This window comes from Lagopus muta, chromosome 5, assembly GCF_023343835.1.
Source record: "Lagopus muta isolate bLagMut1 chromosome 5, bLagMut1 primary, whole genome shotgun sequence".
In the NCBI taxonomy this organism is placed as follows: Eukaryota; Metazoa; Chordata; class Aves; order Galliformes; family Phasianidae; genus Lagopus; species Lagopus muta.
The window spans coordinates 7573223-7588634 of record NC_064437.1 but is presented as its reverse complement, the minus strand read 5'-3'; the positions used below and the strand labels follow the sequence as shown (position 1 = coordinate 7588634).

The following is a 15412-nucleotide window of genomic DNA, read 5'->3' as shown; positions in this document are numbered from 1 at the left end:
ACCCGCGCACACCTGCGGGGCCACGCGTGTCCGCGGCGCCGCGTGGGGCAGCGCCTCCCCCGCGCCCCTCTCCGCCCCCCCCGGCTCCGCGCGGCCCGGCTCACCGAGCGGGGCAGGTCGCACTGCCCCGTGTCCATCTGCTCCCGCCGGGCCGCGGCGTCGGGCAGGAAACCCCCGAAGACGAAGCAGATCAGCGTCAGGTTGAGTTGCATCCCGCTTCCTCTCGCTCTCCTCTCCTCTCTCTCCTTCCCAGATGAGCCTTTTTGGATTTCTAGGATCTTTTTTTTTTTTTTTTCCCTCCCCCTCCTCCTGCTCTTCCCCCTTTTTTTTTTTTTTTTCTTTTTTTGTTGCTTTTTCTTTTTTTTCTTTTTTCTTTTTTTTTTTTTTTATTCAAACAAACTTTGCCAGTCCCATCTGCATCTGACAAGTGCAGGGGGAAGGACTGGCCGCCCCCTCCCTCCCATGCTCTCCCCCCTCCCGCCCTTCCCACCCCCACCCCCTCTGGCTCCGGGCTTGTCAGAGGCGCTGGATGCTTTGGGGAGGACGGTTCTCATCGCCAGCCTCCGCCATGCTTTGATTTTGCAGACTGGAGAAGCTCCCTTCCCGCCCCGCCGGTTCGGGAGGAGGTTGGGAGGGGAGGCGGGAATTAGCCAAAATAATAATAATAATAGTAATTAAAAAAAAAAAAGAAAGAAAAAAAGAAAAAAAAATTCAGCACAGCGGCGGCAAAGAGAAGCTCCCGCGGAGCCCCGGGCCCGGAGGACGCTGCTCGGCGGGGCGGCGGCGCGCACCGCGCCGGGGAGGCCAAACTCGGGCTGCGGCGGAAAGTTTCGCGCAGCCGCCCCGGCCCGCCCGCGCCTCCCGCCGCCGTTTGGCCGGGCCGCCGCCAGGGGGCGATCGCTCCCCAGCGCAGCTGACGGAGGGGCGGTGGCGTCCCGCTCGCCGGCTCAGCACCTGTGTAGCGCTTCCAAAGCGGAGTTTCGAGCTTCCCGTCCCGCACGGCGTCACACAGTCACCCACGGGGGCTCTTCCCGAGAAGGAACGTCTCCTGAGGCTGCTCACAGCCTTCCGCTGGCTGCCTAGGCGGGAGGCGACGTGTCCTCACAGGCACTGCCCCCCCCCCCCAGAACATCACTGTAGCAGAGGGCACATGCTGGCTGCGCCCTGCCCAGCTTCTCAGCCATCCCCACCATCTTGGTCACCTCAGCACCTCACAGGGATCAAAGCAAACCCCTCTGAACGGTTCTGTTCACATCACTAATTATGCAGCTTCCACGCAGGAGGAAGTTGCAGGACACAGGCTAGTTCTTGCTGGCAACACAGCCAGGATCTTTCTTTAGAAGCCCCTGCAGCAGCAGGAACCAGGGCAGGCTGGAGATGTGTGCTAGCAACCATCGGTTACCTCAGCATCCTATCAGGGCACTAAGCACCACAGAGCAGACGGGATCCCAGCCTTCCCATCACCTCTACGACCATAAAGCTTCCCCAAAACTGCAAACTTTCATGCTATTTGGAGAAGAATCAAAGCTACCAGGCTTTCTTGGTGAAATATTAGTTGCTAGTGCCAGGCAAGGTCCTGGGCTCCAGAAGCTTTCCTGGCCATGGCAAAGAAATATTTCTAAGTGCTTCCCTAAGAGTGAAATAGAGGATAGGAGGCAGCAAGGTTGCAAAGCGCATGGATGACAGGGCAGTGCTGGTGGCCTGGTGGCCCCTGGGACACCTCCAGTGTTGTGACTGGCGCTGGAGAAGATGCCCAAAAGATGATCTGAAAGACAACATGAGGCCTTCAGTCATGGACACACGTGCTGTGAGGCAGGGCGACTACCCTCACCAGTGGCATACATAATCAAAGCACCCAGAGCAAGAATAAACAAATGTCTTTGGCTCTGTGCTCATCTTCCATTAGCCAAAAGGCAGGTGTGGTTGGGGGGAGGGGGACATAGCCAGTTTTCCAGCCATTTCCCTGAACTCAACCCTGATGTTGCAAGAGCTGCCTAGCTGTGAAAACACAGCCTCGCCTTGATTTATGCTACTTGTGGGCAAGATGACTAAGAAAAAGGGGAAAGAAAAAAAAAAAAGAGCAGAACAGGACCAGAAATCCCAATGGGAACTCAGTGTGGGTGTGTACCAATTTGGTGGGACAGTCAGGTTGGGGAAACTCCAGCCAAAGCTGCGAGCGGTTAGGAAGAAGAGACCACAAACCACATGATATGTATCATGATGTGCCACTTAAGATTCAAAGCATGCCACAGCATTTTTGAACATTACTCTTAGGTACCAGGAAAAAGAAATTAATTCTTTTGTGTAATTGTAACAATTTTTTTTTTCTCCTTCAGATGAGTTCCATATGTCCTCATGATTTTTTTTTTTCCTTTAAACACAGCAGTTTAGAACAAATCTTAAGTAACATTTAGCCTGCTCCTAAAGTAAATATTTACAAAAACATTACATAATGGCTCTGATCTTTGGAAAATGTATATTGCTGCCTACCTGCTACTGTTTTGTTCCTATCGGGAATAATAGAGAAGCTTTATCATAACCCCCAAGGCCGTAAAAGCAGTATAACAATGTGATTAGCAGTAATCAGATGGGAAATACTATTAAAAGCTTTGAAGAGATAAGAGGGATAAATGGCAAAGGGAAGGTTATGTTATTTTGTTTGTACAAATTTCCAGAAATCTAGTGGGGGAAATAGGCTTCTAATCTTACAAAAGCTGTATTGTTTTTTGGGAAGCGTTATAGTGTTGTCTGATATTTATGTCATGTATCATCTTCAAAGAGCTTTCCTGAAGAAATATTAATCATTTCAGCAACCACTTAAAGGCAACCACTTCAGGGGTGCAGCGAGGCAGTAACTTAACAAGTAAGTTGTAGTAAGTCAGGAAGTGAGGACAGCCAGATTCAGCAAGGAGCCCATGTGGGCACAAAAAATACTTGTGGAAGCTTTAACAATATCTTTAATCAGGCAAAGCAAAACCCCATGGAATAGAAGGCATATTTATTTGTTAGTGAGAAACTGGCATTGGAACTCATAACTATGGTGAGTTTCCAACAGGCAAGAGATACTGGCTCTTGGAGAAAACAGTTTGTGAAGGATCAGTATCTATGTGCAGGAGAGTGTAATTCTTTTTTATTTTTTAAATCAGAACATGCTCCTTACAGGACTAACTGCCCTTTTGTCTCACCTTTACTCCCAGGTGAAATACTGTTGGCTTCTATGCTGTCTGTCTTTCTATCATGCTGTACTTTCTTTTGAAGTATTTCAAAGAACTTACTGGATTTTAAACTCTATTTCTTGCACCTTTTCTTTAATGAGGGACTCTGAACCACACATTCTCCCAGAAATTGTGCTGTGCCAAAACTGGAAGTCTGAGCTCAGCCTTTCCTTTGTCCTTTTCCTACAAGTGAAGCTGGAGGTGTCTTTTGCCATCTCTGGTGGGAGCAGAAAATTCCTCTTTTTGTATGCTGCGAATCACAGAATAATTTCAGTTCTAAGGCATGTCAAGAGCAATGTCATCCACATGGCTTTGCTCAAAGAAGGGTTAGACTCCATATCTGATCAGGTTGCTCAGGTACAAGTAAGAACCCTAATTGGATTTCTGTCTTGTGCACAGGTGGCATAATATGTAGCTGCCCTGAACTCATAAGTTAACAAGCCCAAAGCATTTGCACTGCTAGCTGCCATGCCATCACCTATGTGCCATGACACCCGTGCTGTGAGGCATCTAGAAGGTACAGATTTTCCTGCAGAAGATTGATTTTGATGGTAGCAGTTGTATTCACGTGTAACATCACTGTTCAGTCACGTAATTAATGATTCAAAACACACACTTGTCAGAAGAACAAGCCTCTGCTTAAGGCTGTCTGCTCAATTATCGTAACTGTGTTAACATGTTTTACATCTTTTGTTTCTATTGCAACCAATATAACATATGATGTAGTATTGTTCTCAGTCTTATATGTGCTATATGTGTATATTTGTTGCCTGTTTGTCCTCATGTATCCAACTCAGCATCTTTTGTCTCAGAGTTCCACAAACAACCAATCTAGCTCTTGAACAAAATCCCCCTCAATCCTAACATCCTCCCATCTGAGGGCCAGGTATGAATTTTGCAGACCAACTAGTATTAATAGCTTGTATTACATTTTGCAAAGTCTCACCTTGTGCTGTGGCCCCTGCAATGACAGACCACATCCTGTCTGAGACTAGGCACGTAAATACACTAAAGAAAACCTTTCCCAGTGTTAGATTCCACTGTGCATTCTCCCTCTGTATAAAGTTTAGTCTGTGCTGGTGTATGTATATAATGCAAGCATTACATGTGCATACACCTAGGAAAGAATACATATGTGTATTTATTTATATACATTGTGTTTACATACAAAAATATATGCATACACACAAACAGAACAGTGGGATAGGCGAGTGCTATTAACACTTCACTAAATGCTTTCCAGCTTTTGTTCTCTCATTCTCTTAAAGATATTCTGGATTTGGGCCAGCAGGGGCAGAAAGAACCTGCCCTGCTGTTCTTCTACTACAAGTACGGTGAATCCTGGCTTTTTGAGACCTTCCATCTGCAACTTGAGCCCTTGCATTACTGTCCCATCCCTTAAACATATTAAATCATAGAGATGCTGAAAGAAATGTCCAAAAGCAACTCATCTACCCAAGCAGGAGTAAGCTCCCTGCTGTGTAGCAAAATCTGTACTCAAGAAACAGCTACAATAGATCTTTTTCCTTGAGGCCTATTAAGCTGAGATTTCTTCCTGTTCAGCATAGTTCAGTGTGCAGTTCCAGAAGTTCTATTTAATTTCATAAACAGTTTGAATGCCTTTTTTTTGTTTTGGAGAAAGATGAGAGTTCAGCTGCTCCAGAGTCCTTTAAGGTTCAACTCTTTAGCATTCATTTTGTTTTTCTGGTTTCCAGATTGCCATCACTTTCTACAGCCTTGATACAATTTTAAGTTTGCTAGTGCGTATTGATGAGAAGTCTGAGAGAAGTTTCATTAGCAGGGATGATTCTTCATTATAAAAAAGATAAACCAGCCTTCCAAGATAGCACTTCTGAAGGAAGATTCTATGTGTGACTTTAATTCTTTTAACCCAGGGAAGAATAACCCAAAAAATTGCAATTAACACAGTGTGTGTGTGACTAGAACAGCTGTTTTACTAATAGCGTACCTGGTGGAGAATCTTAAAACATGCATTGTGTGCATGAAAATGTGATTCGGTTCAAAAACTGTTTTGTTTTGTTTTTCCTCCTTTTGGAACTGGTGGAATATGGTGCACTTTTGTTGTATGTGTGTATATGGGCCTGTTCCTTATTAAACTCATGGTACTTTTTCCAGTAACCACTTCAGTGCTGTGAATCAGCAGAAAAACACCATCTGTCGACTGGATAAACAAGAGTCTCATTAGCTGGAAGCTTAATAGATCACAAAGTCTCACCAAGTCCATTTTTATTATAATAAATTTCACCATGGAATGTTTTCTGATGTCACATGGCAAAACTGCCCTAAGTAAATAGCAGCTGCAGCATTTTCTATTATTTATCTTAGTGTTTTGTGAGCTTAACAATAGAAGCTGTCCAGGATCTGAACTTCTCTAATCTCAAAGTGCTATATGTGTGTCTGTGTGCTTAGTTTAATGTATCTTAAGCAAGTAGGCTTATAAGAGAGCTCATCCAGCCAGATGCAGCTTAAGTCAGTTGGATATCCATCATCCAAACCTGATCTCCATATCACTCAAGAGTAGTCAGTATGGCTAGAGCTCAGAAATAACTGCCAACCTCATTTGATCCACCTTACGCCCAAACTATTTTCAGATACATTTTCCATAGACTTACATATTTGGGAAATGCTATACATTACATATACCTAATGGATGTGCACATATATATTTGCATTCTAATACCATATGTAGTATAGTAGATGTAGCAGTGGAAGGCATAACAAACTAGCAGAGCATCAAAGTCTAAAGCTACAGAGAGTAAGGATAAGCTCAGATGTAACAGCAAAAGACACAGAAACAAAGAAAGGAGAGGGGGGAGAGGAACCGAGGAACCGAGGAACCGAGGAACCGAGGAACCGAGGAACCGAGGAACCGAGGAACCGAGGAACCGAGGAACCGAGGAACCGAGGAACCGAGGAACCGAGGAACCGAGGAACCGAGGAACCGAGGAACCGAGGAACCGAGGAACCCTCTGCTTACCCTTAGAAGACCTCAGGTACATAACAATCTCCAGAGAGATACCCTTACCTCCCTTGCCAACCCTTAAATGAGGTCTGGAAAGGGCTGGATCCTGGCTCCACCCCTTCTAGTCAGCTGCATTGCATGTACCTGAGCTTCCCTGGGTTGGCCCTGCCTTCCCACCAGGTGTTCCATCACTGCTTCAAGCTGTGACTTAGCATTTCCACTGTAGCTATATATTATACATCATACTATATTATTTTGTACATTGATATTTCCCATGTTGGAGATTTAAAGCATTAACAATAATAGCTTAGGTCTTTCCTTTCTGTCCTATTCCAATTTTCCTGAGCAGATGATGGGGCCTACTATCAGATCCTAGGAAAATTCTTCCAATAATGGCCACTTTCCCATTCCTAAACTATGGCATTCCTCAGGGATAGTCTAGTTGATCTTCCCATAAATGTGATTGGACTCTTCAGCCACCAAGTTTCACTAAGGTGCTCTCTTATCTTCAGAGAAGGGTCATTCAGACTCCCTGCTATTTCAGAACAAACACAGGCAATGCTTCCAAGAGTATATTTGAGTCCAAGATCCATCCTGCATGAGACTGCAGTTAAGACTGTACCAGTTCATGTTATAGCACAGAAGGAGCAATCCTGCCTGGCTGCCTCCTGCATGGCCACCACATGCCTTTTTGGATCTATCATCTGCATACTATTTTAGTAACTGTCCAGAACAATGTATGCTCTTGCTCCCTGCATCTGTATGCAAAGCTTCCACATGATCCAAAGCCCACTAAAAACAGTGAATAATAGATTTGCCTAAGAAGTTAAAAAATGAGAGATCACTAGACCAAGGAGAACTCCTGGGTGTGGTGACAGTCCTTAAGACTGCTAGTTTGTGCCAGCATGGCAGCAATGCTTTTGCAGGGTTGCCACAGAAATGGTTTTCCTCCTAGGTCTAAATCACAGCCTGTGGCAGTGTTTCCTGATAAATGGGCTGCTGGAGCCACTGCAGCCACTATGTGTTATCCTGTTTGTACACAGTCATCTAGACCACCTGCTGTCTCCTAAGAAAAGACAGTGGTGTTTAGAAGGCAGTCCTGCCCGTCTCCATGCTGTATCCCTCATCCTTTCCCACAGGAGAAAATGGCAAAGAGCTTTTCAATACCTGTATTATTCTTGTAACTGCCAGTTCTCTGTCCAAATCCCTGAACATAACTTTGCCCTATCTTTGTGAAGCTTCAGGTAAGGAGCAGGACATGTGTATACATCCACTCAAATAGCGTGGCAAAGTTGTCTTAAATGTTTCTTCCACCTAGAGACAACTTCTGGTTTGATTAAAACATGTAAATGTATTTAATCATGAGAAAGAAGCAGATCATAGTGGTCTTCTGTGTTGTTTTTTTTTTTCCCTCCTACATAAGTCAAAGTGGCTTATATATGTGAGATCCAGCTGTGCTTGCTCACATCTCTGATACTCAGACTGTACTTTGAAGCTACTCCTGCCCTGAAATCACACTGTGTATATCCATTACAAGCTGTAGGGAAGAATTAATCAAATAAAACCTGCTGCTAAGTGAAAGCATATCACAACTTACCTCTCTCTTCTTACATATCTTATGATTATTGCAGAATTGTAAAGTCCCTTTTTTGTTTCTTTGAAGCAAATTTACAATAGCCCCAGTAATTCCTCTGCACTTGAGAAGAAGTAAATCTTTTCCACTGCTGCAAGTCTCTAAAATGTCTACAAAGGGTCCTCTGCTAAGCTCTGTCCTCATGGTTAGCAAACATTAGCGTGAACTGGAAGTTAGCTGGGTCACCTTTTATCTGTGTGCTGGTGGGGTACCAATATCAGTTCATCTCAGATGTTATAATTTTAAGATCTTTTTTTAAATTGCAGTAGTTTTTCCAAACATTTTCAGCACACAAAGAGAAAATAATGTCGGTGTTTCGAAAGTATATTTACAATGTATTGTTGGTCCCCATTTATGTCAATCTCGTTCAGCTTGCCTGCATGAGAAGTTAGGCGAGTTTCTCCTGATGTTTACTTTGGTCTTCTGGAAAGCAACAAGGAAGCAGGAGGGAAAAAAGAACAGATCAAGAAAAGTATCATAAATTGACAAGAGGAATGAGTTCTTCCCACTTTTTCGGAAACTAACTTTACTTTCATATGCAAGCAGATCTTGCAGGCAATGTAAAAGCTCAGCTTTGCTTTCTGAGCACATCCTTTTATTGAATCTCTACCCATCAGTGCCTAGCCCTGGTGCATAGCCCTGTGATGTTCGTTTCTCTATAAACACAAAACACAAGAAATTATTCTGTGTGTATTCTTGTCAAAATCAAAGAAATATAGCCACAATAATCAGAAACGTTTTCAGTGTGAAGTAAAAGAAGAGTCTTTCTTTTCAGAAACAAGAAGTTATGACTATTTAAATTTCACTAGGATGATGTTCATTGGGATCATCAGTCATAATTTTTTCTGTTTTTATTAACTTACACATACACACAAAAAATGCCTTTCATGGATGAAAAATATCTTGCTTATTCACAAGCCTCGTAGAAATAAACATTATTTTATATGTATGTACTGCTAGCAGCGAGGATTTTATTTTTCAAGCAATGTGCCAAGTTTTCATTAGTCAAAGTGTGAAAAATCCCATTTGCTCTGTTTTGGAGAGTTCATACTGCAAGCATTTAGAGAGTAATTTACTGATCTTTCAATCAGTGAAGAAAGGATCACCCTGGGACTTGGCCAGCCAAGTGGAACTCAAGGGTTGTACTTTTAATCCTCAGCTTCTTAACCCTCCCTTTGCTTGACTTTGGGCAAACTGCTTCATTTGTCCTCATCTTGAATGCCCACAGACAAGGACTAGGCTTTCCAATCATTAATTTGTTCAGGAGTATAAAGTTAATATATATCAGATGCTAATACAGCAATAGCCATTGGTCAGACCCTTCAAGCTTGCCATCTAGATAAATGGAGGCAATCCATGGTCTGAACATAAGTTTTGAACAAGCTCCAGAGCACAACTGGGGCGAATCTTTGGTTTCACTCTACAGCATCACACACAACTAAGAAGATATTTCTGTGTACTTAGATCTCTTTCTGTTTGGAGTCCAGGTCTTTTCATCCCAAGCCTACTTTGTTTGAGAGGTGATAAAGAGAGAAAAGCACTGCAGTGTGCTCTCTGAAGAGGCCACTTAAGAGGCAGTAAGGAATCATGGGGTAAGTAGAGCTATCAGGGACTGGCTTTAGTTTGATGGATTTAACTCCATGAAGTTGTGTAGAGATACCATGAGTACATAAACAGAACATGAGCATGAGGTGTTGTTCATACCTATGCTGGGGACTTGTTTCCCATATTCCTCTGTGTAAAACAGGAAAAGCATAAAAGCCAACATGAGTAAGATCAAACCCTGTGCTTATTCAGACATAAAATATTCCCTGAGTCCCCAGAGTTACATGGGCTAGACCTAGGAGACTGCTTTCTTTCTCAGAAATGATGTTGCCAAGTTCTGGACAGAATTTACAGAACAAATCTCTTGGTATTGTAATTCATTGCAAAGGAGACCTAAGTTTATCAGCTGAATTATAGATGATGGAGCCTTATATCAATTCTTTACATGTCCTTTTTGGCTTTTTTGTTGTGTGCGTGTTCCTTCTCTGTCCTCATCAAGGTGCCTAATGAAAGACTTAAATCCATTTTCACCCTCTTTAGAGGCACCAACAATAAAGCAAATGAAATATTAGTCTTTCTGAGTAGTAAATTTACAGCAAACAATAACAAATCCATGAGAATTTGTATGGCCTTTTGCCAAAGAAACCAAGGATTTGGATCTGTATACTGAAAAATATATGCATATCTATTCTGGTGCTTAAGGAGCTGTGGGAAATGCTTTTTTTTTTTTTTTTTTTAAGGGAAAAGAGAGAAAAGTAGCTAAAATCACCTACAACCCTCCTTTTAAAATCTGAAAGTCATCAGAAGGTTCAATCTTTATGAAAACTTTCTAATGCCTTCATCTCTCTCTTTAACTATCTGAGGTAATGAAGGTATGACAAGAATGAAAGCTTCATACAATCAAGCAGGCAAGATTCCTACTGTTCATGGGACAGTGACCCAAAGCTCAGTGTCAGTGCTGAGATAAGGACTACAAGCCTTACCAGATCCTCTCCTGAAGGAGCCACGGAAGATGGTGAGATATTTCCTTCTTTTGAACTGTGGCAACATGTATCAGCACTCATGAAACTGAACTGCACCTGGTCTCTTGCAGATTGCTCATTTTCTTTTGATAGTAGTCGTCTTGTTGCCCAAAATACAATGTGTTATCCTTTCAGTAAGCTGCATGCTCACCAGCTAACTGTTCCATTGGATATAGTTTACCCCTCCTATTCTTCCTTGGTTACTTTTCTTGTGCCTTGGTCATATTCACAGTAAAATAAATGAGTTACCAATATCAAACCAACCCAGAGCCTACTGAGATTTCCTTCTCTAGACTTGAATGAGTGTTCTGAGAAACCTCTTGAGAATGATGACTTGCTACTGCAGTCTTTTTCTTCCTTTGTATTTTCCAGGCAGCTCTGGACAGCGTGGCTCAGTGGGTACGGGAACCTACCAGATCTCTAAATGGGCACAGTTGTGGATCATGTCTTTTACTAAGCTTGCTCTGATATTTTTGGTAAATTCTCGCGATGTCCTCTCCAATTCTCATTTGGCTATGCATGTGGAAGTCTTCACACGTGTCTGCAGTCAAATGCTAGCCATGTTTTCAATCAACACGATTCTTTTTTTATATTATGGCTGTGAGAGTTTTCAGGTTGTGCTGACGAGCCCGGTGCTATTAAAAAAAAAGCCTCAGACCAGTGTGTTTTGGGGAGGAGAGAGAAAGTGACATCCATTCTGGGAAGGAAGAAGCAAGAATACCAAGATCTGGCAGCCTGGTCTGTGTTTGCTCCAATGATGCATCGCCATGTGCTCTTTGGTAACGCTGCCCTTTCCGTGCCACATGTGGATTGCCAGATGAGGAAGCTTGGCCCAAAATAAAAGCCAGGCTGCTTTTCATCTCTGGGATTTGTTTGTGCCAAGCGAACAAAGTGACTTCTTTGTGGCTGTTTGCATTTGTCGTTCCAAGTTGTCTGAGCATGAGGTTATAAATACGCACCAGGGTTTGATAGCCTCAATATGTCCAGTCGGACAAGCCTTGCGTGCTGGCAAGAGAAGGATTTGGCTTGCCTTAATTATTTTTGTTTTAATAGTTTTTAAAATGTTTGATATAAATCAAAGATACTGTAAATAAAACTCATGAGGACGGGGTTCCTCCCTTAGCCATTTTGTAGATTGGGTTTCTGACCTGTGATTATTGGCGAACTTTCTGTTTCATATTTGTATTCTTTGCAGTCATGTATGTAAAGGGATGCTGTCAAGTTAGGTATGTAATGTAATGTCAGTGACATTCTTAGATTGCTTTTCGTAGGGAAATGTAATGATGTCAGTATTCTATCAACTTACCTCCTCTTTGAGGAGATGCAAAGTATGAGAGGAACGTGAGGCGCTGAGTTGTTCTGAGCTGTGCCTCAGGACTGCTAATAGCCAAGGCTGCTGCCCTGGGCTGGTGACAAGAAGGCCCATTAATCAGCAGTGACTGAGCAGTCTGGGGTAAATCCTGAGCCTTGGGGACTGTTAGCCAAATCCTGACTGCTTCATTTGGGAATGTTCAACTTACTCGACTTGATTTTTTTCTGTGCTCACCCTCAGCCCCCACCGCTGAAAAGTAATACTGGTGAAAAGTGCCTCATTGGGAATATAATTTTATGGAAAACATTTTATTTTTGTATCCAAATCTTCCAGTCAGTGTAGGGTTTTCCATTTGCTTTTAGCAAAGGCTGTTTTTCACTATTTTTCTTGTCCAAAATTCTTATTAAGAAACTGAATGCTTTTACCAAAAATGGGCATCTTTTCCTTCTCCTTCACCCCCTTCTCCATGCACAACATCCTTCAGACCCCTGAAAACAATCTAATTGAAAGAAAGCACATTTCTGTTAAAAATTTCCCATGGAAATGATTTTGTTGTGGTTTATGTCTGTTCTGTCTCTCTTCTGTCTGGAGCTGGAAGAAAATTCCTCAAAATCATTATCAGCCAGTGCATCTCTATAGCCTGAGTGAACTTCTAAACATCTCATTTATTCCTTAATGGAACAATCCAGAAACCATAACTGTGGTCTCTGGCTTATTTGTAATTTGTATACTGAAATAGATATTTGAACAGTGATTTGGAAATCGAAAATTGGTCAAAGACCTTACTTTTAAGACTTGTGTCAAAGAAAATGCATTTACTGGTTGCAGCAATATGCTGTGCATTGTATGTATGCATACGCCCTTATATATGTGTGTGTGTGTGCGTGTATCTACTAAGTACATACAGTTGGAAGTGAAAGATCATGGGATAAGTTTTGCATGCTGAATTTTAGTGTTTCTCGGTATTAAGCTTCATCCTGAGAGCAGTGACCACCCTAGGCAGGAGATGGGCCCAGGTCTGTTTTATGCAGTGCATGTTTCTTTTTTTGCATCCTCGTGCAAAAAGAAACTATAGTGCCCTGTACATGTGTGATAGCACAGGAAGATGCATGCTGTATCTGTGTGGACTGAGTGGACTGAAATGGGCAGATTCAACCTGCTGCAGACCTTTCTAATGTAGTATGAATGAGTACTTATAGAATCTGGCCCACACAGGAGAATAGATGCTTGGATATGTGTCCCTTTGCAAATGCAGTCTGTGGCAATGGGCTTCTTACTTGCAATTATTCCTCCGTGTGTAAGTTAGGAGGCATATAATATAAACTGAAGCCTAATTTTTTCTTTGAAGCTATTAACACCCACCCACATGCAACAGGAAACAGACTTCAATTTTAATTAGTACCAACACATTGAAAATTCACCCTATATTTGCCTTCAAGTGCAGCAAAGCAGCTTCAAAGCTAAAAGCTTCTTCACTTTCTAAGTAATAATGAGGTATTAATGAGGCAATTAGGGGCTTGTAAACATGGTGTCAAAGAGATATGAACTAATCACCAGCAACAGGAAAAAGACAGATCCCTCTGACTTCAGTGCTCTGCACTCTCCCTAGCCCCCTGAGGCATTCTGTGCTTGTAAACTAATCCGCAAAAATGTTCTAGATTAATTCAAAACACTATCCTCCTTTTAATTCCCTGACTGTCTTCAGGCTTGTTTCTGAATAGATGCTCTGTGTGAAGGCTTTTAAATAGGCACTTTTGTTATTGCAATAAAACCCAGATTGAAGTTCTCTTGCGCTAAGCTGTCAATTTATGTTTGGCTCCCTTCTTAGATCCATATGAAATATTTCTAAATCATTTGTTAGAATACTTCTTCCAGTTTATTTCCTTCTAGTCTATATAAATAAATTTTAAAAAAGAAGCAAAACATAATTTAATTAGAACCGACAAACACCATTTTTTTTTCCTTGAAAATGTTAGTGTTGAAACTAAATACACCGGTTACATCCTGGAGAGATGCAGATGAGGCAGGGACAGCCATTTCCCCTCGCAGATTTTTTAGCTGGGGTGTTGGACTAGGATTTGCAAGATCAGGATTCTGATCGCACTAATTTGCTGTGTGATTTTATGAGAGTCACTTTTATGACTCTCATTTCCTTGTAGAAGTACAGCTCAGATTCGCTCTAAGGAGTGCCTCACATCAACCTGCTTTCTGTTGCTGAAGTGAAAGTCACAGCAGATTTATCCAAAGTAAGGCATTAAACGTGGTCCACCTTCATGACGCATTTTGAAGTTGTTCCTATTAGAAAATGTCTTTCCAAATAAGCCTTTCTTCTTTTTTAAGTGAAAGAGGAGAAAAAGAACTATGGGAAAAATGTTTCGGGTATTGACAGGACTCCAGGAGGTGAGGCTTCAGGAAGAGCACTTCCTAAGCTGGGAGCAAACATCTCTTTACTCAATCTCAGATGTGTAAGCTTCGAACCTTCATGCGACGGCTGAAGTTCTGACCTTGCTCCTTCCTTTGAATTATCTCCACAGATGGTATTGCTTCACAACCAGAAGTACTACTGATATGGGGGAGGATTTTTGGATATGGCCTGTTGTCTCCTGGAGATTGGGGTGAAACTCCATATCCTTTCTCTGCGTGATCTCATTACAGTCATCTCTCTAGGGGTGAAAAGTGAGTTCACTAAACCAGCTTATTGTGAAAAAATATTTTGAAACATAACACATTGTGGTTTGATCCTGCATTCTCACAGGTATATGTTGGAAATCACTTGATTTAAGTCAGTAACATGTGTGCTAAGCTCTCAGAAGTGAAAACAGAACGGAGGCCCTCATAGTTTTTCCTACATCAGGAATTTGATCTAATCCACAGGAAAATTGTACACAAGTTCAACAGTCCAGCACTTTGCCTGATGGTGTACAATTGATTATAATTCTGGAGTTCACCCTCGATAGACCAGTTAAAGTGGTCTCCAATATTTTCTGACAGTGATGCTTATGTAGACGGTGGTGGTGAAATCACATCTGCCAATGTGAAAACCAGAGCCGGCCTCTCCAGAAGTTCAGCTTATTGTCTGAATGTTCTGCAGTGTTTTATTCTGGATACGAAATACCTCTCATAGGATCTGGTTATGAATGCTTTATGTGTTGCAGTAGAGATTCCAGAGTATTCAATACTATTACAAATGGCTCACTTTTAGACATTAGATAGCAGAATTTCATCAGATATCTCCCTCATGTAAAGCAGATTTGGAAAAAAGCAGTCTTTATTAAAATCTCTGAACGGTGAAGAATCAGCTGCACCCTATGTTCCTGTGCAAATTAATGATGTCTCTCTCTCACTATTCACACTGGGAAAGCTTTTGCCTGTATTTGAATATAACCAATTCTTTTTTTTTTTTTTTTTTTTCCTGGATATAAGCTTTTGTTATGGCATCACTGTCAAAGCAAAGGAGCTCTTGGGTATCCCATTGTGTTTGTGGTGGCAGTCTTTGGGGAAGATACCACCCATTCCATGCAGCATGTAAATTCTCAAACCACAAGCACGTACACTCCTGGCTTTCACCCAGACCTTTGTGCCTGGGAGCCCACAGCCATGTGATGATTTTGGTGTGTGGCTTGTGGGGCTAGGAAGGTTGACACGTGTGAAGATGTTTCTAGTTCTCGTTAAGGAAACACGCATAGGCCAATGTCACAACCT

General features: G+C 42.3%; 1 protein-coding gene and 1 long non-coding RNA gene across 4 annotated transcripts in view; one reads left to right on the top strand and one right to left on the bottom strand.

The window, feature by feature from the left end:
- The window catches only part of TRABD2B (TraB domain containing 2B), a 255397-nt gene extending 255103 nt beyond the window's left edge, over window positions 1-294 (bottom strand). The window contains exon 1 of the mRNA XM_048944471.1: window positions 105-294. Coding sequence (XP_048800428.1) covers window positions 105-212 — 108 coding nt within the window. The 5' untranslated portion in view covers window positions 213-294. The remainder of the gene's footprint in view (window positions 1-104) is intronic.
- Window positions 90-14070, top strand: LOC125693062 (uncharacterized). 3 transcript variants are annotated; one of them, XR_007376976.1, is made up of 5 exons: window positions 90-200; window positions 3615-6229; window positions 9319-9423; window positions 10240-10391; window positions 10771-14070. It is a non-coding gene; the product is annotated as an uncharacterized LOC125693062 (long non-coding RNA). The 3 variants fall into 3 exon arrangements; XR_007376977.1 differs by having other exon boundaries at window positions 126-200; window positions 4931-6229; XR_007376975.1 differs by lacking the exon at window positions 90-200 and having other exon boundaries at window positions 998-6229.
- Window positions 14071-15412: the final 1342 nt, after the last annotated feature.